The 27986-nt window shown below is 38.3% G+C and overlaps 1 protein-coding gene across 2 annotated transcripts in view; it reads right to left on the bottom strand.

Annotated features, from left to right (window-relative positions):
• Nucleotides 1-8360: 8360 nt before the first annotated feature.
• Nucleotides 8361-27986, bottom strand: part of MAPK12 (mitogen-activated protein kinase 12) — a 32696-nt gene continuing 13070 nt past the window's right edge. Inside the window, exons 5-13 of one of the 2 annotated variants that reach the window (XR_012052484.1) lie at nucleotides 20349-20378; nucleotides 18645-18692; nucleotides 15574-15688; nucleotides 14882-14953; nucleotides 14208-14287; nucleotides 13391-13469; nucleotides 11667-11840; nucleotides 9633-10906; nucleotides 8361-9295 (exon numbers count right to left, since the gene is read on the bottom strand). Coding sequence is in view for 1 of the 2 variants with exons in the window: in XM_030256426.4 (XP_030112286.2) it covers nucleotides 10836-10906; nucleotides 11667-11840; nucleotides 13391-13469; nucleotides 14208-14287; nucleotides 14882-14953; nucleotides 15574-15688; nucleotides 18645-18692; nucleotides 20349-20378 (669 nt within the window). In the remaining variant the exon portion in view is untranslated. Of the gene's footprint in view, nucleotides 10907-11666; nucleotides 11841-13390; nucleotides 13470-14207; nucleotides 14288-14881; nucleotides 14954-15573; nucleotides 15689-18644; nucleotides 18693-20348; nucleotides 20379-27986 lie in introns of both variants that reach the window. The other variant, XM_030256426.4, reaches the window with a different exon arrangement.

Here is a 27986-nt window from a genome sequence, read left to right on the forward strand (position 1 = left end):
TTTACTGGATTTCAATTTCGTTTGGCTCTGATTTAATTTTGTGAAAGAAGGACTATTTGACAATCGGAGTATCATGTATTTCAGTCACACTTTCTGGCACAGAAAAGCTCCTCTTTTCTTTTAGACTTAGGCAGCTTTTGCAGTCTTTTGGCAACTGGGCTGATGCTGGTTTTCCCTCTATTAAATTTCTATCATAGCTGTGTCTCCTGTCATGCATTTTCTGTCACAAACAGCTCCAAATGAAATAAAAAGTGAAGTTAAACACAGAGCTCACCGAATTCTTTCTAAACCTCTGTAAACATAAGGGGATACAAGTAGGCTCGAACTCTTTCATAGGGAAACAGGGCAACAGCTGTTTGGGCTACAAGGAAACATTACATACCAACTATTTGTAGTCCATTGAGAAATTAAAACACCGTCACCTTGTCTATTCCCCCTCCCCGATTCTTTCTTTGTCTGCGGTCTGTAGCCAGCTAGTGATCATCAAGATAAGACAAAACCACATTAAGTCTTGAAAAGCGTGTCTGGCTTCTAGCTGCCACTGGAGATAGCTCTATCAGTTAAACAAGTAAAACCCCGGGAGAGTGCTCTGCTGACTCCAGCACGCCTGGAGCCCATCCCTTTTAAGTCGCTTGGCAGCATTTCGCATTTCACTTCTGTGTATCCCAGCCACCCGCAGGAAATGCTCTTGGCATCTGACGTTTTCACAACACGTGGCAGGCCAGGCTTGATTCACTTTAACACTATGGCAAGCAGCAGACCTGAAGCCCCTGTTTAAAAGGCAAGCTTCAGCCTAAATGCTTTGTTGAATAAGCAAAATTTAAATAATTTCTGTAACATTTCACAAATACACATATGTGCTTCAAATACCTGAATTAGATATAACGGCCAAATCTTCTCTAAGCAAGAGTCCCTCTGGCATTTGCATAATTTTTCTCTTGAATAATGTAGATTCATAAAATTATTCCTTCATTCATAAAATCATTTAAGGTTGGAAAAGACCTTTAAGACCACCAATTCCAGCCGTAAACCTAACACCGCAAAGTTCCACTACACCACATCTCTAAATGTCACATCTACATGTAGTTTGAATACTCCCAGGGAACACAACTCAACCACTTCCCAGGGCAGCCTGTTGCAACACTTGATAACTCTTTACATGAAGACATATTTCCCCATATCCAGTGTAAACCTACTCTGGCACACCTTGATGGTATACTGCAATCTCATTCCAGACACTGAATATGTATTTAAAGCTAAATAATCAAAGCAAATGTTCCTGTTGCAAATGTTCTTGGTTAAACCAAAGACTTATCAAGAAATAGTCAAAGTAACACCCTGGACATGAATTTCAGCTTCTGATCATTAGAATCCTGGCAGCTTATTTTCACAAATTTTTGTCCAAAGCAGGATTCATACTGTTTTTAAGACTGTAGAATGGAATTCTAAAATTTCAAAAAGAAAATATATTTTCTTGATAAATCCTAGCTTTAGGTTTCTATGTTAGTGTAATTTTGGAAATAAATTTATTATTCTGGACTTTCTAACAAAAAACATTTGCAAACTCTTTAATTCAAGTGCAGAGGTGTGTACTAAACTCTATTCAAAACAAATAGTTGTGTCCTGAACTCTAATGTGTATATAGACAATATTCAAAAACTTCTTGGGATTCTGAGAAAAAATATTTTTAACTGTGGCAATTACAAATTACAAGAGTAACTGCTTCACAAATGAGTGTGTTTCCATTCATAGAGTATGGTATATAATTTTCACCTGACAGATATACAACTATTATATGGGAATAGTTCTTTTCTGTTCTGCACCATGAACTATGTGCTCAAAGACTAAGGACTGCTCACTGACAGTGTGAATAATTTTTTTCACTCTACCTATTTTAGCTATTACCTTACACATACCTTTTGGACAAGGATGACCTCAAAAGGGAAGCCCTTAAGGCACATTCCTATCCTGACAAAAGACAAATTTGCTATTGCAGATGCCACTAATCTACTTTTTTTCAGTATTCCTCATATATCAAGGAACTCGAAACATTTTTCAAGGTTCAATAAATGAAGAAACTGGCCTTTTGTGTAACCTGTTTTGACTACAAATGCTTAGCCAAATCACACCTCTGTGTGAGGAGTGAAGAATTTGAGAGACAGCAGGAGGGCAGCACTGCGGCAGACAACTGGCAGGTCCATACCAGGCATTAGGTGTGCAGGTCTAGATTTCAAATGTGATAATGGCTTCACAGACACTACTTTTTTATTTGAAACTTTATGATTTTTCTCTTTGTTATCATGCAGGGATGGTATATCTTTAAATACTGTCTAAGTCTTTTTGTCTGTCTGAGAACAGTTTTGTAAAAGTAAGTGGATTCTGCATCTTGTATTCTTATTAAATCTTTTTATATGCACTTTAATGGTGAATGCATAGTGCCTTCCTGTAACACTGATTCTGGGCCTGCACAATCTGTAAAACCTCAGCAAGTGTTCCTATAAAGACAATTCATATTGCCACAACCATTCCCACAGCAAGCCTGAGTGTTACAGAATCAACCACTTCATCCCCTCCCCTCTGTTTTGTGGGACAGCCCCATCGGTATTCATTAAAGTCTTTAAATTCTCTGCAGACAGGGATAATTCAGTTTGAAAGAACCAAAAAACCAAAATCCAAACAAACCACAAATCAGTCTTTAAAGAGAAAGCATAGATGCTATACACTATACAAAAAGATAGGGAAGAAAAAATATCTTCTCTTTCTGAGCCTTGGGGCAGCTGGCAGACTCCTCCTTTTTCTCTGTGATGGCTTATGTTGCACACATAGCCTCTGTTGACATCAAAGACATTGGGTTTCTATTACCCTATCTCAAAGAGAAATTCACTGATAAAGGAGTCTTCACCCTAATGATTAAACTCTATTTGGATTTCAATACCTGGCAGAGCCCCTGAGCCAGCAGGCCAGGATTAGAGGGTCCGAGTCTTCAGCGCCCATTTGCTAATCTGGGTGCAGACTGTGGGGCCTGCCTGTGAAATGTTATGTCACTCGGTCTTCACACCCCTTTACCTTCATTCCAGGGCAACCATTTTCTTCCACTGGAGCCACTGGGAAGTGAAATGGGTGAATCCATCCTAAATAGCTACACAACAAGAAGAGCTGAGTAAATAAGAAAAAATGTAGAGCAATAATTTAGAAATAGCTCAAAATCAAACAGTACCTAAATGATCTCTAAAGCTATGGTTTACTTCTAATTAGTATATGAAGCTCAGGGGGGCATAACCAGAGAAATAATTCAATTTACATTTAGACAGAGGCTGATGACTTTTTTTAGTCTTAAGATCCATTTTCATTCTCTAAATAGCATTAAGGGTTTCATGCTGGTTGCAGTGATCGAAGATTGATAACTGTCTCCACAGGAGACTCCTTTCTTTATGGAAACCATAGAGGAGCAAATACTTTAGAGGGGAAGGTATCTTGAAATTAGACTGGAGCATCCAGAGAAAAAGGATTTGTGATTGCAGCTCTAATTTCCCACCATAAAAGGCGCATGTTTGCCTGACAACTTCCTCAGCTTTCTTCTTTTGGTCTTACATCTGTCTGATAAAAAATGATAAAATCTATTGCCATTCCCCATAAGCCTTGTTATATCTACATCTATACTACAGCATTACTAATGTTGAATGTACTGGGACAAGAGACCTTTGAATTGTTTGGTGAGAGAGAAAACTACTTTTAGAAACACCCACAGAAAATGCTACGTGTGTCTCTCCATGCCAAGTAGCATTTTTCTCCCTGATATTCTAGCAAAATGAAACAGAGGTACTGGAGTTACTAACAAACAGGTTCTGTACCTAAGGAAGGCAAAGACAGTTCCCATAATCCATGACTATACCCTGGAAGGCAATATTCTGCCTGTTTTGCTTATGCTGAGTGTTAGAATCCATCCTATTGATGTCAGTGTGTTATGGCAGACCTTTATGTGAGCAAAATTGGCAAAGGTGGCCAGCATATACAGACCACTCTTTCACTCTTTTTGGTGAATTATCTTTCACAACATTCTATAAAATGTTTGGTTTTGGTCCATGATGTTGGAAAAGCATTCAGTATGGGAGGTACTTTCCCTGCCATAGGGTTTGCTCAATAAAGCAACCTCATCCTAATATCTTGGCTTCAGCAAGGGATGCTGCAGATGCATATGCTAATCTTCAAAGGGAACAAACAACTGCTGTCCCTGTGCTTACTGAAGTCATTACACAGCAATTCTGTCCCAACACTCCAGTAGGAGAAGTCAGCTTGGACAGGAGAAGTCAGCAAGGACATTCACTTGGCTACTTTTTGGAGAATTAGCTATATTTGATCTTCTTGGTTGGAATACTGCTTGAGTAGATAAAACTAACACAGAAAAAAGAGGGGAATTAGTGCTTCAAATTCTGCCTACTTCCAAGTTTTCATTTTTCTAAGAGAAAAGGACCATTTGTGGTAGAGAACCTTCTCAAGCAGCCCTACTGTCATGTCCATGTTTACTAAGGTCTAAGAAGAAGAGAGAGATTTAATCTTCTTTAAAATTCCTAGCTAATCACAAAGGATGCATGAACCAGCTGATAATGTCACAACACCATATTAGAGAAGATTTTATTAACCCTAAAGAGCCCACAGGCATCCACTGGTATGAATTTGATACATTAAGGCAAGCCAGTGTGTGGGACACAGTGATGTTCTCTGCTTGCTCAGCTCAGCTCTTCAGCCTTTCCTGAGCATTTTCTCATGGGAAGTCATGCTTACCCCACTGCTAAGATCTGAGGTTACAGCATAAAGGGAATTTTCCCTGTATATAAATAGTTTACATCTCAAATTACTCTGATGATGAGCTTGCTCAGCTCAGCTCTTCAGCCTTTCCTGAGCATTTTCTCATGGGAAGTCATGCTTACCCCACTGCTAAGATCTGAGGTTACAGCATAAAGGGAATTTTCCCTGTATATAAATAGTTTACATCTCAAATTACTCTGATGATACCAAACACTAGTTAAACTTCTGGAAGACATACAGCAAGTTCATAACATTAATCATATCAAATCGAGGTGATCAAAACTGCTAATCCAGCCATAAAGCATAAGAGTCCATAAAACCCATTGAGAAACCTAAGGAAACATAGTTAATGTTCTGTTTTAAAGACTTGGAATGACAATACTGAGTAGAAAAAGAAATTATAGTTATAGTGAGCTGCTCATTAAGAGAATCACATTTCATTGAGTCTCAAAATATTCACTCATTTTTGTATGGCCATAGTTTCACATGTGTTCTGGAAAATTCAGCAATCTGAATGTAAAGCATTACCCGTATGGGTAAGCATGAGTCATGCTTGAAGTCTGTAAGGTGACATGAGACCTAGAGTTTATATGTGTGCCTGGTGACCTAGACCTCCCACTCTGCCAGCAGGCAGGACTTGATCTCAGTGTTCACAATATTCTCACTGCTGTGGTTTTACTTTTCTGATGAGTCTGATTGTTTATTGACAATATTAGTAATGGCTTCAAAAAAATCTTCCTGCACTGTATTTTCTTTCTTTAAAGGAAATCTCTGCTCTCTTCCAGAAATTTTCTTTCCTATCTAATACCTTTTGGATAATGCATCATGTATGAAAAACTTCATTAATAATGTTGTCATAATACTTAGTCCAAACGGAGACTCACAGCAACTTACAGTAGCTTTGCTAACAGCACAAAAATATGTATTCATTCCATTTATTAGAGCACGGCCAACAAATCTTTTCAACTTGACCCTAATGTAATGTAAAGCACTATATCTAGGTCAGGGCAGATGGCAGGGGGCAACTGGGGACAGTCCTAGCCCTGGGTGTGGGGCATTTCCCTGGGGATGGGGACAGGCCGGACCGGGACATCAACCTACAAGTGGAGGTGGGACCCGTGGCCAGGGACAGGGCTGCAGGGCAGCGAGGAGCTCCAGCTCAGGCAGGGCCAAGGCAAGAGCCTCTGCTGGAAGCAGCTCCCCCCATCAGGGTTTGCCCCCACAGGGCCTGAGAGCCTCCCCATAATGTCACCATAGTGAAGGGGCCCCCTTGCTGCAGTGGCTCTGGGCTGGCCCCAGTCTCAGCAGCCCAAGCTTCATGACCTCCTGCAGACTCTCTCATAGCCCTTAGAGCAGGGCTCACCATCAGGCCTCCCCAAACAACCACCTCACAAAGGCTGCAGAACAGACAAGCGATGACAGCCATACGCACCCAGCAGTTTGGCTGAGCATTTCCCAGGCACTGTTGGCTCTGTGGCCATGTCAGTGCTAGTAAATGAACCATGCCTGCAGCACTTTGCTGGATCATTTGCTTTAGAGAAAACTTGAGTGAATGTTTTTCTGATTACATTTCTTGGCTGTATTTTTTCTCCTTACAATAGAGCACTACCATTTTTATGAAAAAAACTTGGCTCAAACCCAAAAATAAAAGGAGCTACATAGGAACAGCAAAATGTCTGGGCACATGCCAAAGTGTGCTACTTGTCAGTAGGAACTATCACGTATAAACGGGACTTTAAAAATGCATAAAAAACCTGTCATGGCCCAGGCCCCTGTGGACTAAATTCCCACGGTTTTCCAGGCAGTACAATTTTGCTGTTATGAGCTGTGATATAACAATGCTACAATAATAGTGAATTTCCCATCAGTATCAGACTGAAGTGGATTAGGTGTTGGTATTACAAGTATCACTCTAACAGGAGCCTCACAGCTGCTGGCACCATGCAAATACATAAAGAGACTTATCTGCTCCCCAGGAGCATGTGCTCCCAGGACACTGAGTGGTAAAACCAAGAACATTCTCAAACAGGACCTGAGCAATTCCATTCCTTGCATTTCATCTGTTTCACTGGCAGTCTATTTTGCTTCTCAAAGATAACAGCCTATTCAAAATGCTTCAATGAAAGGTGTAAAGAGCTGCATGCCTGGATCACTCTAACTTTGCTGGGAAATGTACCTCATTGCTTACTCGTGTAGCAGACCACAAACTAGAAAACTCCTGGCTAGAAAAGTAACAAGGTAAGCATAAAGGAGCTCCCATTACAGAGTAAAACAGTAGCAGACAAAAATGATGAATCATTAAAACACTTTCCTTGGCCCCACTCACCTCCTTGTGGGATGCTGTTCCTGGTAGCTAAAAAGCATACATTAGTCCCATGCCTCAGAGCTGCAGATGGTTGCTAGATGAAAATGCAGTTTTCAGATGCTTCTACTCCACAGGCTACAAGTGATCTGTGCACAAGAGCTGCTCATTAAGTGGTACTCCATGAAGTTTCAAAATGTCTGTATGATAGAAGTCCTCCACCCTTGATCTTTCTCCAACTCAGGCTTCTGAATTCTCGTGAAGACTTAGGAGGAGATTTTAAGTGCTGCTGTGCATTAAACTGCTTCTGGTATTGTTTGGCTGATACAGCCAGTTGTCACCAGTGTATGCAGGAGATGGAGAATTAATCAGCAGAGACAGCAGGTGTTTTGAGCCCCTATTCTCTTCTGTGGTCCCTGCAGGGACCATCAAAATACTTGGCTATTTTATACCAAGATATAGTGAATGACAGCATCTAACAGATGCCTCATTCTTTGGGAACCTTAGCTGTAACAGACCACAAGCATCTGGAATTCACTTCTGAACAGCAGATGAGAAAGTAGGAAACTCAAAGAATCCCACCCAGCTCATATGCCCAGTAATTCCCAATTGAGAACAAAGTGCATTTTCTGAACACATTCTGCAGGGCACATTAGCATGCACCTCACTGATATCCTATTTTAAAAAAGGAAGATAATCAAGAAAGGAAGTTGTGAACCACATCTGGCCCACAATAACACTTTATCAAAAAGTGACATTTAGTGAGTCTTCAGTGCAACAAAGACTAATACTTAAATGAACAATCTTGCTCTAAAATAGTCAGGGAGCCCATGCGCCCCATACATCCTATTGGAACTCTATTAACTCAAACTTCCCTGTCCAACTCAAAGATATATATATTTGATGACAATCAGTCTGACTTTGGCTTTTAAAATCAGGCTGAGAAATGCAACTGCATTTAAGAACCAAAATCCTGTCCTTCAGAACAAAGCAGAGATGTATGGTAAAATCCAAGAAGCTTTTAAGAAATAATTTGGTGCAGTAGTACAGTCAGATCAGCTCTGTGGCAACTCTAGGTTCAGAAAATGGGAGAAAGATTAGCATCTGACTATCTTCCAAAAGAAACTGTATCAGCAGCTAGTATTACATTAAATGTACCTACAATACTAGTTTCATACAGATCCCTTTACCAAAAATAATATTTTCAGTACTGATTATACATCTGGGGAAAATAAGACCATTATTGTGTAAAAAACAAACTCACAACCTTTATTTGTCACAACACATTTCATACACATGCAGAATATATTTACATATCTTTTTTAAGGCAAACAGAAATTGTGTTCTTATACCTGAGTTGCTTAGCACCAGTAGGAATAGCAAATAAAAACTTAGAACTGTTGTCTCTCCCATTGGAGTAGGAGCTGCTTCCGCTGCACAGTATTTCTGCTTTCACCTCACAGTTCTTTTAATGATCCCTACTGCCACTTGGAGCCATTTCTGCAGAATTCAATCTCTTCACAGAAACTTCTTGACCAACTTGATGTTGCCTTTGCCATTTGCTGACAGCACAGCAGTACATCTGTTTTTGCTGAAATATGCATCAAGGTCTTCAGTTACTTTAAGAGTTCTGTATTTCTCCACTACCAAGAAAAGCTAAAACTATCTTTTTATGTCTTTCTCAAAGGTGCCAGCTGCTTCTCCAATGCTAAGTTAAAATTAAGAATGGGAAAAGTTCACCTCAGCCAATGGAGGATTTTAGGGCTTGACTTTGTAGAAATGCCCACTGAAACATTAGCCTTTAGGAAGAAAATGCAAAACAGTTTTTCAATTAAAATTGCTCCATCCTAGTCTGACTAACATTTGAGCCATCTGCATTATCTCCAGACTTTAGGTGTTCGCTAGAATTTAGGATGTTGAAATCCATTTAAAATATAGAGGCAGCATTTTCTAGAAAGTGTCTGACGTTTTTCATTTCCCATTGACTCAGACTCTCAACACCACTAATTCCAAGAGGCACTTTTCTCTCCTACAACTTTTAAGAAGACAAAAGAACATGATCCTAAGAGAAAATATCTATTCTGTAAAATATAAAGTTTCTATTTAACACAGAAGTGTAGACCAAGCAGAAAGTCCATAGTGCAAAATGGGTTATGACTCTTAAGTATGCCTTCCTCTGTGAGAAACCTGTAGTTTGGAAAAATATTTTGATTCAATATACATTCTCTGCACTTTTTTTCATGCAATCCTGAAACTATAGTTTTTAATGATTTGTCAAATACATGAATTTAAGGTTTCTGTTACTATTTAGTCTCTCTAAGTGTCCACCTCAGCTAATCAACTCTCATCACAAACAATTTTTAAACAAATGCTAATACTTATAGGTGTTAATATCAAACATTCATTGAAAGAAACACAGTAACTGTGCCTTTATTAAACTTATGATTTATATTGGATATTAAAGCAAAAAAAAAAACAACCCAACAATAACCCACATGCAAACAGTCAACTGTGAAGATATTACCTTTAAGAAAGACAAGCAATTTCATACAGAAATTCTTCACAAAGGTTTGCCAATTCTTTTTCCCACCTCTTGGAGACCCTTACAAATAAAGCAACTAGGAAAATACAGCAACAGGACAGTAAGAGGAACTCAGGAAGCATCTAACCAATCTATCCCATCAGGAAGCTGACTCCTTCTGCTAACGTACCTCTCAACAAAACGTCTGAATGTTTTTCCAAGTGAGATGAGTTCAAATGGGTAAAAAAAGGGAATAATTATTATTCTTCACCTGGTAGCAGCTTTGTACACTGAAAAAAAACAGCTTGCTGCAGGTATTCCCAACAAAGAGCTATACTATATAATTTTGGTCCTCATTTCATTTTCTATAAAGTGACCCACATGCAGCTTTATTTTTAAAATCAGCACTGCTGATTGTCTGAGATAATTTCAAAACTAAGATGCTGGAGAGCTTACAAAATTTTAGAAAATATGAAGAATTTCTCCCTGTAAATCCTTGATCCCTAGTCTACTATACAAAGAAAATGCACTGTATTTAGGAAAATATTATACAGTAATTATATATCCAGTGACTGGTCACCTAGTGAATTTATGAAATCTTGTCCTGCTATGCTGGTTACTTTGAAAAAAAAAAATCTAGGACATCAATACTTCTGAGGTTCTTTTCCACTCACATCAGACAGAGGATGTAGGCACACACTTGGGCTGTGTCTCTGCTACCCACTGCAGTCCCTGAGGTAACAGATGATGAGTGTTCCCAGGCATCTCAGCAAAGTGAAATATTCCAGAGGAAGTTACATGAATACTTGGTGCATTCAAGATGGTTCAGTGGCCTTGGAAAGCAGTCGCAGCACATCAGACATCCTGCGTTCTCAGCTTGCCTGGGGTGGTAACTTGTACTCTTCTGATCTCTGCATTGAAGAATTAGTCCTGCTCTTTTGAGGATGGCACCAGGTTATTGCAGTCTGAGTCCTTTCGTGCAGAAGGAAGAAGTTTGTAGGCAGAAATAAGTTTATGGATATTTTTGAAATGCTATGCCCAAAGGCACCAACCTCCACATGCAGAGTAAAGGACATCGCTTTCTTACAGTGCAGATGAAACAGATTACATAGAGCTTATTATAAGAAGTTTTATACACCTGAAATGTCACAAACATTTACAACTTTTCTGCCTTCCTCAGAGTTCTGAAAATATTGAGCCATACAATTACACTGCTGTCTCCTTTGAGTCCAATGTTTGTGGTGGCTTGAAGTTCAAAATCTCTTTATATGTAATGCCTGCAAAACAACAGAATAGACATATCATTGCTGTGGTCTAATCAGAAAAGGAGCTGCACAAACATGAATGAGCAAGGTGCAACCCCAGCATGGCTGGGCTCTGATCTAGCTCAGAGAGACCTCTTCAGGCAAAAAGAGAGGAAAACCTCTTCAGGCAAGAAGTAAGTGAATCAAGGATGACTTTTCACCATTTCAGATTTGAAAAAGTAGCCCAATACTGAAATGGTATAGGTGCTTTCAAAGGCATGCAAGCACCAACTTTTGAGTATAGTGGGCAATATCCTCAGCAAGAGCTACTGAGCACATTAGACTTAAAATTTAGGTCCTCACTTAAAAGCTAAACAACAAACCTGACTTTACATTAAAACAAGATTAGACTTAAATCTCTGATGACACAGATATGTTTTTTCTCCCTCAGAGACTCTAACTTAAGGGCAGCAACCACTGCAGTCAAACAATCTCTTCACCGGCTCTATCCAACTGAAAGGCAATTTACAGAAATGGTTTCTATGTTGCAGAAGACGGAAGGACAGAAACATCAGACAAATGAGGAAAGCCTCTGTTAGGAAGCAGAGAAGAAACCTTTAGAGATCCTTCCACGAGAACTTGGTAAGAGGAACAGTGGCTTATCAGTAGCATTTCTCTTAATGCTGTCTATTTGATCAAAAGCAGAGGAGTTAATTTGTAAGGGGGAACATTTTTATTTCTGCATGGCCTTTCAATCTGGTTAATTCTGAAAACATCAGAAAATTAAACTCACGCTTCCACTCATCTAGTGGAAGATCCATGTTATCAAAGGTGTCGTCGTATTTCTCAGCTTCGATTTCTTCCTCGGGATCATGAATTGGTTCAAAGTAAGGATGCATCAAAGCCTCAGCTGCCGTGACTCGCTTCTCGGCATCCAGCACCAGCATCTTCTCCAAAAGGTTTACAGCTATTGCACAGAAAACCATCAGTGTATTCAAATCACACACCTGATCCCACCTGTATACAGTAACACTGCCCTGGAGGTATTGCAAATAAATACATAGAGTAATAGAACAGAATCATTGCGTGTCCATTATAGCCAGTGGGGCCTCTCTGCATGACTGTTGTGAGTAAGTTGCGATGAGTAAAAAGCCTGATGCAATGCAGAGGTGCTCCCTCACTTCTGTATACAATGCCAAAAACATCTCAGCTAATGACTTCCCAGCTTCTGGCTCCAGGACCACTGTGCCTGTGGCTTTCCCAGGTGTCTTTAATCACTGCCACTCATTGTGGTACGTCACCCCGACAGCAGCTGAATGAACAGTGAACACCGAATGAGAACTGCGCTCTGCGTCACCAAATCCAAACCAAGTACACTCTGAAGTTCACTAAGACAGGTCAGTTGTTCATACTCAGAATCTCAAACTTTATCTGCAATGTAGTTTTGACCTCAGCCAAAACAACCCAATTAATTCTGCACGTTCTCCTCCTGTGGATTCTGGATTCAGGCAGCTAGACTGTCAACGTGGACTAGTGTAAACAGGTATGACAAATGATTCGTTTATTTTCTGTTTTTCTAGCCTGAAAGGATGTTCTTGGGTTTGGAGCAGGTGAAAGGAAGCAGAGGCAGTGTGGGAAGTGATGATTCACCCCAAGAAGTGTGGGACAGGATACTTCAACTTCTGCTTGCCATGTTGCATATTCTCTTTAAACTCCTATTCCAGACCAGAAGCAGCCAGATAGCCACAGAAACAATAAAAGACAACCTAAGCACTAAATGGAAATGTGTAGGTTGCTGTAGCTACCCATCAGCTAACCATGCAGTAAGGGTAAGAGCTGTTTATTAATCAGATTTATTCGTACTGTAGCTGAACCTAAAATTTTAACTTAAATTGAGAAAATTCAATTATCCTAATTAATATTCTAATAAACTGGCTTGTTAGTGTTTAGATCATTGGGGAATTGATAATGCTTAAGGAGAGTAATTTCAGAGCTCTGCCTGCCTCAGGTCATGTCACAGTTATGCACAGTTGGTAGGCTCTTCTGGCTGTTAATATCTATGGAATCCAAGCCATTGTTTCTCAGGAATGCACAGATGTTTCTCAGGATGTATTAATTCCATTACGAAAATGTCAGCTTTCCATTTTCTTGTATTTCAACTGCAGATCAGATTGGGCTTTCAGAATTGTAGTTCAAATACAGTATAGAGAAAATTTTATTACATATACTTAATATGCTAGGGCTCTTGAGAAAACTGGTCAAGTAAAACCAATATGCAGGTGCTAGATTGAAACCCAAAACACAAAATAATAATTTTTTTTGATGCTTCTAAGAAACAACTGATTCCTGGCAGGGTTTAAACTTCAGTTGCTACAATCAAAATTATGAATTATGGAAAGCAAGACACTGATTAGCCCAAGAACCACCACATCACCTATCACATGACTGAATTATAATGCAGCTGCCTCCAATGTAAACACAAGAACAAGGGGCACACATCCACACAAAGAGCCTTACCCAAAGGATTTGCATACTTCAAGATGGATGCAAAATCTTTCTTCTGGACTTTTGGGAGGCTTTTTATATAGTTTTTTGCCTTAAAAGAAACATGGATATTAAATTAGATCTTTGCCACCTTTGTAATGAGACAGTGTTAACTATATACTTGATACCTTTCTCAACAATATTTTGACAACACATTGTAGAAATGCATTTCTTTCTGCTAATATTCACCCCCTTCCTGAATGGAGTATTTTTTTAAGCAAGCTTTAAACGCATGATTTAGAAATTTTAAGCAAAGCTTTAATTATTAGTGCTCCACATTTAATATATTCATTCAAATAAATATGTATGAATTATTTGAAAGAACATCATAATGACTTTACAGCAATCTCTAGAAGTGAATCTTATACAGTAATTCCTTTATATTTAAATTGAACAGTGACTCTAATGAATACATTTATATTCTTTATGGTAAAGGCATCAGGATTCTAGAAGATCAACATAAGGACAGAAAGAGACTTTTGCAAACTGGGGTTTCTGAATATCTTCATGCTTTTAGTACCTTTACAATAAAAGTTGCCATGTATCAGCTCAGCTGTTTATATGGTACACACTGGAATCCTGAAATATTTAAATAATGTTCTGACAATTTTCTGTCATTCCACCCCCCCATCTCCAGTAGCTATTGTGAGTGCACAAATCATGTCAAGGCAGAGAAGGACCATCAGGGGCCGTATCAGTAGTCAAGACATATTACCTCACCCTAAGAGCTGAGCATGACTCAAAGCAAAATTAAGACATGGAAAACCAGTTGACAAGTCAGAATACTCACATCTTGACTGTGCAATTTTTGAACAAAATCTTGAGTTGGTGTACCTGTTATTTTCATTATTTCTGTGAGTTGGTCCAGATCTGAATACCAGAAATAAGGTACAAATTCTTTCACTATTAGGAAACTAAGTATCCTGCAAAAGTAATGCATTTCTTTGCTGTTGGAGAATAATGCAAAAATCTTAATTCAATGACTGAACTGAAGATTTATAAAAGATGAAAGTTCTCAATTTCTCTTAGAAAAGGCAAAGAAAATATCCTGTAATTTGGGAACAAATAACTGAATCATCTGCAAAATTTTCTAATATTATCAGGACTGTTCTGTATTGTTTGGACAAAAATCAGTCCAAAACTATTAAGAGTATCTAAACAATCAACACATGCATGCACTAGGAAAAAAATAAATATGGCTTTTCTATTGTCACAGAGCCTTTTACTTGATGATTTGAGGTGAGATTCAAAATTCACCTCTACTGAAAAAAATATAATGCAAGTTTTAATTGGCAGGTGTGCAAAAGTGGTACAGATATGAAATAACGATTTAATGAGAAAGCTGCAAGCAATTTTACTATTAATTTCAATTTATACTCATCAGTTTTTGAACAGACTTACTGTATCACATAACAACCTCTCATAACTTTCTTACATCAGTATCATAAATTCACTGAAGGATACGATCATTTCCCTTGAACAGAGGTCTCCCTGTTATCATCTCAGCCATTATACAGCCCACAGACCAGATGTCAACTGAAAAAAGACCAAGAGGCACATTAACTTGTCTGTTTAAATGTGCATAAAGTATAATTAAAAACATATTTTAAGTAAGTATAAAAATTACCTTTATAGTCTGTTATAAAATAAATGTGTGCCTTGCCAAGTATGATGAACAGCACAGGTAAAACTACCAGACTTTCTAATGAGCAAACTGGAGATAATCTTATAATATGCAGAATGAGTTTCTCGGTAACAGGCACATAGGAAGTAAATTTGCAATACTTTAAAAAACTTCTTTAGTGTTATTTGAATTCCCTCCATTTGCCATTTCCCTCTGTCTGCTCAAATTAAAATCAGCACACCTTTACAGGAACACAAGAAGAAAGACCAGATTGTCATGTCTGTATAATTTAAATAATTTTTTTCCAATCACCCTGGCACTTTCTGTTACTCTCACAAAACATATATTAAAAAAAACCCAAACTGACCACCACATGATTACCTGCAATTTATCTACAAGGAAATGTTGTATAATTATATTGTTATTTCAACCTCCAATTTCTTGTTAATTTCAGAAACAAAGTCTAGTTCATATATCACCTGATCCAGTGAAAGCTTTAGCTCGGTTAAGATGCTTTTGAAGCGACACCCACCTGTCTGAGTATAATGCATCCAGTTAAGTATGACCTCTGGGGCTCTGTACCACCTTGTAACCACATAGCCAGTCATCTCACTGTCTGTATGCCTTGCCAATCCAAAATCCAGGATCTGTAGTGGAAGCAAAAATCATATTCAGATCAGATAGCTGGCTATCTAGTTCATACAGTTCTTTACAAGTGTAGGGAAAGAAAACTGGAGCAGTATGCAGAGATTAGTTTATTTTTGTATATTTTTCTCATTGAAGTGTCTTGCATAATTTTAAAAATTAGGACAGATGTAGCACAGGGATTTTAGCAACTTGTTTTCAAGTTACATACTTCTATGGCACCATCAAAAGCTGTAAAACCAGTAAAGAAAATAATAAATTGTTCACTTATTAATTAAAGAGATACTGGACACATTTAATGCAAAAATTCCCTGACCACAGAATCACTACTGTATCAAGTTACAGCTAAAAGAACAGCACCCATTTTAGCCACTGTCCATTGCTCTCATATCCCGGATGGCACAATTATTCAAGAGTGTGTTCCAACAATATTATGAAGAAAGAAGGTATTGCTATTTTTACTTTCTGAATAACTCATACAAGGGAACACTTCCTCAATGTCACACTGAAAACTGGCAACAAGAGTAGGGAATTACCATCACGTAGTCCCATCAAGTCTTCTCCAACCTCCAGCATCAACTACAGAAAAACCTTTTGTAAGAAAGGCAACATCTGTGCAATTTTTTCAAGTGCTATGCACAATTCAGCTTATTTCTAAGATTCTCAGATATTTCTCTCTAGATACAGCAATGTGACAGCAGCAAGATTAAAAATGAATGCTATGGCCTTTTGTCAACTTCTAGATCTGCCTTAAAAAGGCCCACCTGTATGGACCATCAAAAGGTACAGCAGACAGCAAGAAAATTCCACTCCTGGAACAACAATCACTTCGTATTTCTTGGGAAGTTCATGCTTCTAACAAGAAGCGGGATGCACAGGTAAGTGAAGTTCTATTGAAGACAAATCACAGTCACACACAGGTAACTAAACATGAAGCTTTGCATGAGCAGCCACAGTTTGCCATGTGAATCACACTGCACATGTTTATTGATAGGACAGGGGTTTTAATAGGGACACATGAGCATTCCTAAAACAAGAGTCATGTTTTTGTAATGCTCTCTGCAATTAAGCATTCTAAAATACTTCAGGATAGTTTCATCACTTCTGGCACTAACAAAAAAGAAAACTGTATTTTCATTTACAAATCAATACTAAAAAATGTTATGGCTTATCTTTATTGCCATACTGGAAATATAATTTCTATGTTTTTCTCATAACTGCTGATTACCAATCAATTTAAAAACAGGAATAGAATGCAAAGGGAGACATTTTTTATTCATACCAATTAAGTGGCTGATTCTTTGGGTAGTGAAGAATGACTAGATGCAAAATTTTTGGATATATAATTTTTATATAAACCTTTATATATGGCTTTTATTGTACATATTCAGCACACATTACATTTTCCCAGTAAGACAGCAGGGAGGGTAGAAGAAAGAAAAAAAAAAAAAAAAAAAGTAACAGGTCAAATCCAGATGTGGTACAGTGTATTCTGTCACAGTTTTTTAGGTATTTTATCTACCAAGGCTTGTGACATGTAGAACTGGAAACAGCTAAAATATAATTTGGTTTTGTAGATTTGCAGAAGTAGAAAATGACAGCAAGAATTTTTGTGTATTATGCTTTAACCTCATGATTTATTTTCGTTTACATTTCATTAAGCTCAGGGAACAAATGTATCCTATTTGTACTTAATATTAGCATGGTACCATTTCAACATCTTCATTTAAAACTTTTATTCTTACACTCTAATCTTCAACTTTTCGGCTGGAACTTTCACAGCAATTTTCAAAGCATGTGTGAAAATCCTTTCTATAATTTATGAATTAGGAAAGAATGATCCGGTTTCCCTCAGCTCCTTAAGGATAGGTCTCCTTTGACTCAGCAAACTTAATTTTCCCAAATTGCTTCAGTAACTAACAAAAATAACTTGTAACTTTGAGACTACAGAAAGGGCAGTGATTTCCCCTTATACACTCTCCACTGTCACTTTTCTGATACCTATGTAAGAGTTGAGAGCATCAGATAAGGGGAAAATGAGCATCAGAAAGCTCATTGTGAAAAAACTGATAGCTAATTAATTACCCATTGGAAGAATTGTTCCAACTTGCTTACAGTGTCACCATCACTGGAGCTGACACAAGGGAAGCTGCTGAGTGCAAAGACATGGGGGAAAATTGTTGCACTATTCCTGGCAACATGATCCTGTGCCTGCATAAACTGACTTTGAGAGTGTGCAGAAAAAAATGTGTTAAATAAGTAGATACAGATCAGGAGACACCTGGCCTGCATCTCAAAATATAATAGTACAGCTGGGGGTATGGGGGAAGACATCCATGTACAACTGTTTTTTCTAGACTCTCTTCTTTTCCCAGTACCTTGGGATCCACTCACCATTTGTCCACCTACAAGCCAGGAAAAGCCAATGGCTTTTTGTATTATATAGGAAAACATTAAAATTACAGGACGCTGGAACATTCGGGTCAGTCTTCAAAGACCAAAATTTGTATTACAGTGGCTACGTGCAAGTACATCAAGTATATAGTTTGCATGTTGCATTCTAAAAACCACTTTTGTACTGCTTTGTATCACCTTTTATTTTATTCAATTAAGGAAGTTTTTCATAACCTTTGATCTTCTGTATCTCCCAGCTTGTAGAATTAGACTTTTTCTATTTATTTAAAGTTGAAATTCTCACATAACCAAGTCACTCCCATCAATTCTTACATCTCTTTTAGGGATGAAACCTTGGTCATAAGAGCTGATGTGTCCTTACACACCAGGACACAGAAGTTCCCATTCAAATTTCCTGTTGTTTTGTGAGGATGGACAGGCCAATTGTGATTCAGAAGCAAAAAGCCTGGCCCAACACTGAAACCAGCCAGCATGTCCACAGCTGCTGCACCTGTTGTCTTCTGTCTTCTAATATGTCTGTTTTTTCAAATAAACATACCTTACCTTCAATTCACAGTCTTCATTTACTGCCAGGTTTCCAGGCTTTAGATCCTGAAACCAGATTTTAAATGAATGTTTTGGATTTTTTTATTTTACAGCAAGACAATAAAGTACTTTTTTTGCTGTCTTTCTTTCTTGTTTTATAGTTTTTATGTAACTATTTTGAACAGCAACAGGTAAAATGATATCAAAATGCAAATAACACAAACAAGGATGCAAACTTGTATGTTTGGTTTTTTTCCAGTCTATTTTCCCTCAAATAAATTTTTTTTTTTTTTCTGTCCTCAGTCAGGACAATACTTGCCAGTGAAGGAATTCACTAATTTTTCTATGAGAGGGGTTTGGACATAAATTTGTTGCATTTAATACTAACACCACAAGGTTAACAATTCACATATATAGCTCTGGACTGTACATGTTGCATATGAAAATATGCATTATAAAGGTTCGTTACTCTGACAGACTTAGAAGGAGTACTGAAAGAATCAAACAAGATTTTACACAAAACCCTATGCTCTCTTCTGTGGAAAAATCAATTTCCTAAGAAAGTCAACACAACTGCAATATGAAAGAACTATTCCATTAAGTCTCTCAAGCCACCTTAGAGACTTCTAATGATCTTCCACAGTTATAAAGTTTAGCAAAGGGAAGACTGCTGGCAAGAACTAAGGTAATACTGCAACATCAGTGACTCATACATAATTAGATACACATTTTCCTTCAGCTTTTTCAAACCTTTGTTTGATACACTTTAGCACAAGATCTTTAGAAGGAAGTATCTTCTCTCCAAACTTTTTAACTGGGATCCACCCCTTTTATACAAAGATCTTTTAAGAACAGAGGGCCCTTGGAGAGAAACAATTTGATGCAAAAAATCATAATGAAACCAAGGAGCTCAGGGGTCATCAAGAGAAACCTTAGAAGAAAACTAAGCACCGGTAACTTTAGACCATGATCCCAGCAGTTGCAAAAATAAGAATATAAATATCTTACATTATGTCAGTTTTGTAGTTACCATGTCCAGCTTGAACTACTATACAACATGCACTTTCTGTGGTGCTCCTGACACTTTATTAAAAATAGACAATTTCTACTGCTCTAATGCAGTTTTGGGGGAAGATATACTTCTTGGTACCACAAAGGCATCATTCAGAACTCCTTCTTCACAGTGCAGAAGTGATTTTAAGTGGATTTTATACAGAGAAGGGATTCAAAAAGAAACAAATGCTTAATTTCTCTCAGAAAAAAATTGAGGTTCTTAAATATCTATAATTTTGGACAATTTTTTTCAGTTTCTACAGTTCTCCCAAAACTCTGAACACTAATAAAATGTTTAAAGAAAACCTAAACATTGTTTTTAAAAGTTTCATCTTAATTTAAAAAAAAAAAAAAAACAAAAAAAACCCCCAAAAATCCCAACTCTTATGTATCTGAATTTAGACACTATTTGCTCTTGTGGAGACTTACAACTCAATTTCACAAAGTCATCTAGGCACCCCAAATCTAGGCTGTATTCAGTGCAACTTGAGTGGCCAGCTTACACTGACATAACCATGCACCTTTTGTTCCCATTGCAGAAGAAATCAAAGGCAGCAACAAACTGAGAAAAGCTATAAACAGAATTTCAGACATATTTATAAGCATGCTTATAAACAAACATCATTCACATTATCAAAATAGAAACAACTTTCATATTTTTCCACTTACCCTGTGAATTATGCCTGATGAGTGAATATACTGTAAAAAGAGAAAGCAATTTTTTAGTCAAAGTCCTGAGTTTAAAAGTAGCCTGGAGCAAAAGAGAAAGAACTTTTTCATGGTGCTAAAGTAAACTGAAATTAGAAAATGTTTATTTTATTGCACAGAAAATCCCTTTAGCTATGGTTTTAACGTTCAGATAATTATACTAGCATTTTGTCCTTTCTCTCCCATAATAAAGGGAATCCATCGAATCAGTTTTGAATACTGCAACTGATATATATCTGTATCTATATATATATAGATATGAATGAAACATGCTATTTTATACATCAGAAATGCTCTTCTGTAATAGGTGCCTCTGGTGTGCCATCATAGTTTAGATTAACATCTTTCAGCAGCACTGGCTTTTAAGAAATCATTAAGACTGGGATGAAGTGTTTTATCTGAGAACTCTTGCTACATGCTTCAGTATTTCCTCAATGGAAAATGCAAAGGTCAAGTTCAAAGACATTCTCTTTACTTGAATATTTTCATCACCCATTCAATGACCTATTTAAGGACTCACAAAAGCCAAACCAGCAAACTGAACACCCAGGACTAGTTCTTTTGGGATGACACCTGATAAAATATAGATGTTCAAACCCGTGACTGTCACCAAGTGCTCCCCACTGAGGTATGCAGTTTTTCTCACCAGCTGAATGATACCCTAGAAGAGACTATTTTCATCACAGTCAGTAAAAAGAACTTCTAGTAACTAGTTCAGATATATGCATCTCTTGCAAAGACTGAAATGCAGAAAGTTGTTCTGAACTGAAGACATGGTTTCCAAGAGCAGCCTGGGATGTGCTAGTCCCTTCAGGGGTGGGGAACTGATCTGAAACCCCCACAGACCGTACTGGTGATGCTAAGAAACACGAGAACAATAAAAGCTTTTAAACAAAAAGACTTGAAAAAAAGATGATTAAGATGCAAGTCCTCCATCTTCAGCTGAAGAATTTCCATTTTATTTCACTCTGAAGAATGGGACAAGTGACAACAGAGTCACTGGGAACTAGCTGGCAGAGCCAGAGATCAACCAGGAATAGTCAGTATAACATCACAGAAATGCACAGAAGAAAGGAGCTTTGCAGGATAAATGCAAATCAGCCACAGCAACGACCATCTTCCCCAGGGCCCTCAGGATGGGCAATTAACTTCATAAATGCAACAGTCTCTCTGCAAAAGGCTCCTCATAAACCAGCTGATGAGAAACACCAAGACAAAGCAAATCTACAGAACAAAAACCAACTTCTTCAGACAGAACCAATGTGCCTTTCAGACTTCAATTTCTGAACTTTAAACCCATACAACTTAAGCAGCACAAGATCTGCACTTAGGGCACCAAGCTTTTAAAGCAGTGACTGAAAAAATCTCTGACAGTTAGTCCTCTCCTACACCTGACCAACCACACCAGATGTGGTCTCAGAGGTTCTGAAAAGAGGGAAGGGAGGAGAAAAAAAGCCCCCACTTCCTTTGACCCTGTAACCAATGGGTAACTAATCCAGCCCAGGCTGTGGTGGGCCCTGCTGCTGCATGGCCCCCCTGCTGCTGCTGACTGCTGCGCCACAGCCCAGCCCTGTCCTGGCATCTGCAGTACACCAGTTCCTGCTGCAGATTACTTGCAGATTGGGCAAGGCTTAACATCACCCGTAGGAAATGCCAAAGCCCTTCACAGGATTTCCTGGGGCTGACACAAGATATTGAGGGTACATGGCTGCTTCACAGAATGTTTGCTGTAAAACCACTACAGCAAACACAAAACTACAAAATGTTTTATCTGTCATTGATGTGCATGAAGTGAATTGGGATGGGAGGAGGAGGAAGTTTGTCAATTGTATATGGAGACCATATGCACTCTAAAAAATAAAACAACAAACTCAAACCAGGAATGTAACTGTAAACAGCTAAACTCCCAACAAATTAAGAAAATTATGTTCTCTGTCATTGCTATCTTGATCAAGGATATCACAATATCTATTTGCATTCTAAATTATTGCAGTATCTTCTAACTGAAGCCTCTTGATTTTCCAGAATAGATGCTTAAAATATTCTATAGTTGGTGTGTGTTGCTAAGACTGTACACAGTAAGGAAATAGCTGGTAGACCCATGCATTTGGCACCTAAGAATGTAGAATGTAGAAATAGGAATTAAAAGTTCTGCATCCTTCACAGTTTCAGTTAATCTCACCTGTTTGGGGGGAAGAGTATGGTTTTGCTGTCATTCTCAATCCACTGAAGATTTTATGAGTGGTCACAGCACCAAAATCATGTTAACACTTTGGGGAATGTTTTCCCCTTAGGAATGTTTCCCTATGTTTTCTGAATGATCCTCTTAACATAACACTACTGAGATTACATGAAATAGGAGTTATTCCTGATTGTAATGCACACATCAGCCTTTCTGTAAGCTGAAATACTGGTGCTGTGCTGCAATGTTTCTTTAAAAATAGCAGTATTTTTTAAACTGCATTTCATAATCTCTTGACAGGTAGCAACACTGCAACTGTGCCAGTCTTCATCCAGGTTATCCATTTCTGTTCAATAGCCTTCTGAAATGGGATCCTGTTCTTACTGGTTCTCCTCTTTAACTTATCCATCTATTGACAGATTTTGCATTCTTACCATGGCAAAATGATTCAGAACAGAGTAGACAAAACCTTCACAATGTTTCTACCACTTCACCTGAACTATATTTGATTCAAGAACCCAGGTAACACAAGTGAAGTGCCTTGGATCACAGGAGCTCTGTGCATTATCCTAAAGACAATTTTGATAGCATGCATAAATCCTGGAATGCAAGCTTCAGATCATGCTAGAAAGTCATCCAACAATCATCTAAATTTTAAGCATTCTTTTCTTTCTATGTAATCTCTACACAAAATAAATCTAATCAAAAGGGAATTAGCAAAGACTCAGAAGAATGTGTTCTAGGCAACATGCAAAATGAAAATGAAAAGCATCTTGGTGGGGAAGTAAAAACTGAAGAGGAAATTATTCAGAGGGGGAAGGGAAAGCAGAGAAACAGAAAAAATCCAGCATAAATGTGAACAAAAGGCAGTAGATACAAATGAAATAAGGGCAGAACTAGAGTAGTATATCTTACCATAAATATGGCAAAAGAAGCTTGAACAGGTGTTTGTATGGCCCAAGAGATGTCTGTCCCTTCTTAAACATTATGAAAAAAGAGAGGACTGACAGCCACCTCCCTCAGACCTCTACGAACAGGAGCCCAGCTGGCATTCCTGCATAACAGGGACCCAAGACTGAAAACTCCAGTGACTTCCCACCTACATATACAGACATTTATGTTTAACTTGTCTTCTGTACTCTTTGACAATACACAGCTTTTCTGTCAAACAATAACAAAAAAGAAATTATCAAAGCCCTTCCAAGATGCAAGCTCATGTGTAAGTAAAATTTAATGCCAGGCTAAGACTTGACTACACAACAGGCAAAGCAGAGGTACATCATTGTTTTTAAGTGGTGTCGCATCACAATGAATTCTGATAAATTACAAGGCTCACCAAAGAAAGAAAATGAATATTTCATTCTGTGTAGAAAAAAGACAGTAAAATGATAAGAACTAACAAAACCCACAAAACTGTACAGACTTGCACAGCAAAGGCTGAAGCTAGAAATCTTCATGAATTCAGTCTTGACCTCAATTTATACAGGTTTTTTAAAATCAAGGCTGTTGAGCCCTTTGTATACAACCAATCCAGAACCAGCCTACAGCTAAAATGTAGAAATTAAGCCTGCAAGGAAACAACTGGGGGACTTAGCAAAAATCTCCCTTATCCCCTCATAGTACATTAGTCATGCAGAGTTTCCCCTTAAAGGAATTAAACAGTCATATGTAAAAAGGATGTTACAGTAGCATATGCAATGTGACAAAAATGATGAACAGCCATCTTGCCTTTGACCACACAAAAATACAGATACCACAAAATTCTTATATACTTTAGAAAGAACAAATGCATATTGCATGCTACATCTTTAAGACCAAACCCCCCCCTAAGAATAGACTCCAAAGTTAAAAGGTGAAAAACAAAGTCATCATACAAAGGAGAGGCTAAGCTTGAGAAGCTGAATGAGTTTTACCACAAAGATCTACAGTGGCATACTTCCCCTTCCCAGGTGTTGTAAGCATTTTCCCCTTAAAATGCCTCTACTGAGTGCTAGCAAAGTATATGTTTGCTCCCCATGCCCCGCGGAAAAAACCAATCCAAGTAAACACAGATGGGCTGTCTTTAACCCAGATACAGTAGACCCTAAAAAGTTCAAGATTTTCATTAAAAACTTGGCTAACCCTTTCTTAAACAGCTAATTTACTGGTACCTGTAAAAGAATAAACAAATTACTGACTCATTTTCTTTCTTGTCTGCATGTTAGCAACACTCCTTTCATGTTTCTTTGCACAGACAGGGCTACAAGAATGTGCCTCAAACACTGGACCATTCCTATTTCTTAAAAATATTTTCAGCTAGGTGTGTACTTCAGGCAGAAATGGTTCAATGAGAATCCAAAATTTAATGGAACAGTATACAGTAAAGTCTGTTCTCCGGAGTTTTCTGTGTAATAAGAAATGACAAAACAGTCTAGTAGCTAAATAATATTTTATTTCTTTCTGGTAATTTTGAGGTAAGTACAGTTTTACTCTCAAAAACATGGGGTAAGAAATTATTCAGGTAAACCACTACTTACAGAAGATCTATCACAGTTACGATCTCAGCATCCCTGCTGGTAGCTGATTGCCATGTAACTGCTTTTATTTTTATGTTCCTCTGACAGGAGACAGTCCTTCATGAACTCTTTCAGCATGTGTTCTTTACACAGGATGCAGTCCTTCAGGAGTGGACTGCTCCAGTGTGGGTCCCCCAAGGACCACAGGTCTTGCCATAAAACCTGCCAGGGGCCTGCTCCAGCACGGGCTCTCCATGAGCTGCAGCCTCATTTAGGCCACATCCCAGGGCCCCAGCATGGGGTCCTCCATGGCTGGTGTGTGGGTATCTGCTCTGACGTGGTCCTCCACAGGTTACAGAGGAGCAACCTGTGCCACCATGGTCTTCATGGCCTGCAGGGAAATCTCTACACCAGCACCTGGAGCATCTTCTCCCCCTCTATTCTCACTGACCCTGGTGCGTGCAGGGCTGCTTCACATTTTCTCACTCCCCTCTCACTGCTGCTGCCAACATTTTTTTACCCGTCCTTAAATGTAGACCACAGACGTGCCATGAATATTGCTGATGGGCTCAGCTTTAGCCAGCAGCGAGTGTGCTTTGCAGCTGGCTGGAACTTTGTTCAATATGGAGGCACTTCCTGGTGTCTTCTCACAGCAGCCACCCCTGCAGCCTTCACTAATAAACAAACCTTGCCACGAACCTGCCCAATATATCCTCATAAATTCCTGCTGTTTTCTTCCCATGTATGTCAACCACACACAGTTGCTCCACTTGTCTTCCACATTTACTGATCCAACAGACTTCAGCTTCAACCCTTGGGGCCACAAGTTCTGTTCTGTCAGCCTCTGTTATACAGTGTATGTCACTAAGACCAGAATATGTTTCTAAGCCATTTCACCACAATTAAATTAATTATTCATCCTTTCCACTACACTCAACCTAAGCTAATTCTTTACAGTTCACATATTATGCTTGTCTGTAAAGTCAGCACAAATGTTGTTTTTCAGCCCTGGTGAATAACATGCCTCTCCCAGAAACTTGCTTCCCAGACAGTTACCTGCAACTTAAACAGACCACTCAATTTACACAGTTCTTAAGACAACACTTATTAGGACATGGCTTTGTGACTAGGGATCTAATTACAAAAGTGAAATTGTAATTCCACATTTAGAATCCAGATTAGAGGTGAATTTCCTCCAGTTTAAACAAAAGAAATTTCCCCAAACCTGGGTTTAGTTTACTTGACTTTAGCTCCTGCGTTTGTAAAATGGGAATTGTAGCACTTAAATGCATAACTGTAGAACACAAAAGATAATTACTTAGCACATGTAAAAGGCTATGTGAGCAAAAATCAATTAAAATAAGAACACAAAATCCAGGGTAGGGTCAGGACTCAACGAGAAAATGTATTTATTACATTTTGTGATGGGAGTAAAACAATTTACTTGCCCTTCTGTATCTGTTAATTGCTGAGGGACAACAGAATCGTGGTTATGCTGTTCCTGATGTTCTTGTCCAGGCACAGCATGCTGTCCTTTTATTGAATTATTTTTAATAGCGTTTGGCAATGCAAGTACAGATCTGCATGAATCCACATGCTGATGGAAGTGCCAGATATTCCTGTATCAAAATTAGGTCTGTATTTCCACGGCACAAGCACACCCCTACGCTGACTTCACTTATCTGTACAAGCACAGAGGAAATTTCTACCCATACACTGCGTGTTTACAGGACCGTAAAACCAAAACTGTACAGTGCCAGCAGCAGCCAAAGAATGACACTCAATTTAAGACAGTGCCAGTCCATAGCTTCCTTATGTGTCTCCAGAGCAGCAAAGAGAATTAAACAGCCTTTTCTGCAGGAGAGCCTGGATAAAGCCTGCAGACCTAGGTCAAGGTTTTTCTTCTCTTGGAATTGTGTCACCAAAAGAAAAAAAGTAGTATACCCAAAAAGTAAACACAGTAATTTAAGAATGTAGTACTAATGTAGACCAAGAATCATTTTCACATCACACTAATATAGATTATAGATAAAAACAGGGAGCTTAAGGAATATCTTCTTTTTGTGTTGTAAGACATGAATTTCAATATACACAGTCCAGTTTTTAAAAGACAAACAGTAGAAAAAAGGAATATAAAAAATAAACAGTATTTAGCAAAAGATGAGGAAGAATAGCATGCAAAGTACATGACAGCTAATACATTCAGAATTATTCTTGTGAGAGTCAGTAAAATTCAAGATTATGTTTTTATGTTATTTGCTATAGCTGTAAGCTCTGCAGTCCACAGAAGTACAATATCTAAGAGATAAACCAGAGATAATATAAACATTATTTCTGAGAAGGAATGGAGGATTAACAGTCAGGCTTACTACGTGAAAAGAAAATCATGAACAAGACCAACTACTAACTTACACATGGCATTTGGTTATACGTTTTATTTAAGAAAATGATACATCAAAATCATTATTCGTCCCAAGACTTACTGGAAGAGCTACAAAATGAAGCTTTCCTACACAGTTCAAAACTAGACAAATCTGCATGGTCCGTTACAGTCTTCTATGAATGTTTTCCTAATTTCACTATGTAAAACATCAGCACACAGTAAACAGACACTAGTTAAGTCAAGATCAAGCAAAGGTGACAGGAGGCAAGAACTCCTAGGGAAACAAAAACATAAAAGAGCATACACGAGATGGAAGCAGAATCAGGTCACCCTGCAGGAATGGAAAGGCAAAGCCCTGTTGTCCTGAGTCTGGGAAGAGACACAAAGATCAACATGAAGGGCTTCTACATGCAAACTGGAAGCAAAAACAAAACTAGGGAAAACACAGGTAATTGCACCAGGGGCATGAAAAAGCCAAGGTACTCAATGCCTTCTTTTTATCCATCTTGGTAATATTTGCCATATCATATGTCCCTGAA

Source organism: Taeniopygia guttata, chromosome 1A, assembly GCF_048771995.1.
Source record: "Taeniopygia guttata chromosome 1A, bTaeGut7.mat, whole genome shotgun sequence".
NCBI lineage: Eukaryota > Metazoa > Chordata > Aves > Passeriformes > Estrildidae > Taeniopygia > Taeniopygia guttata.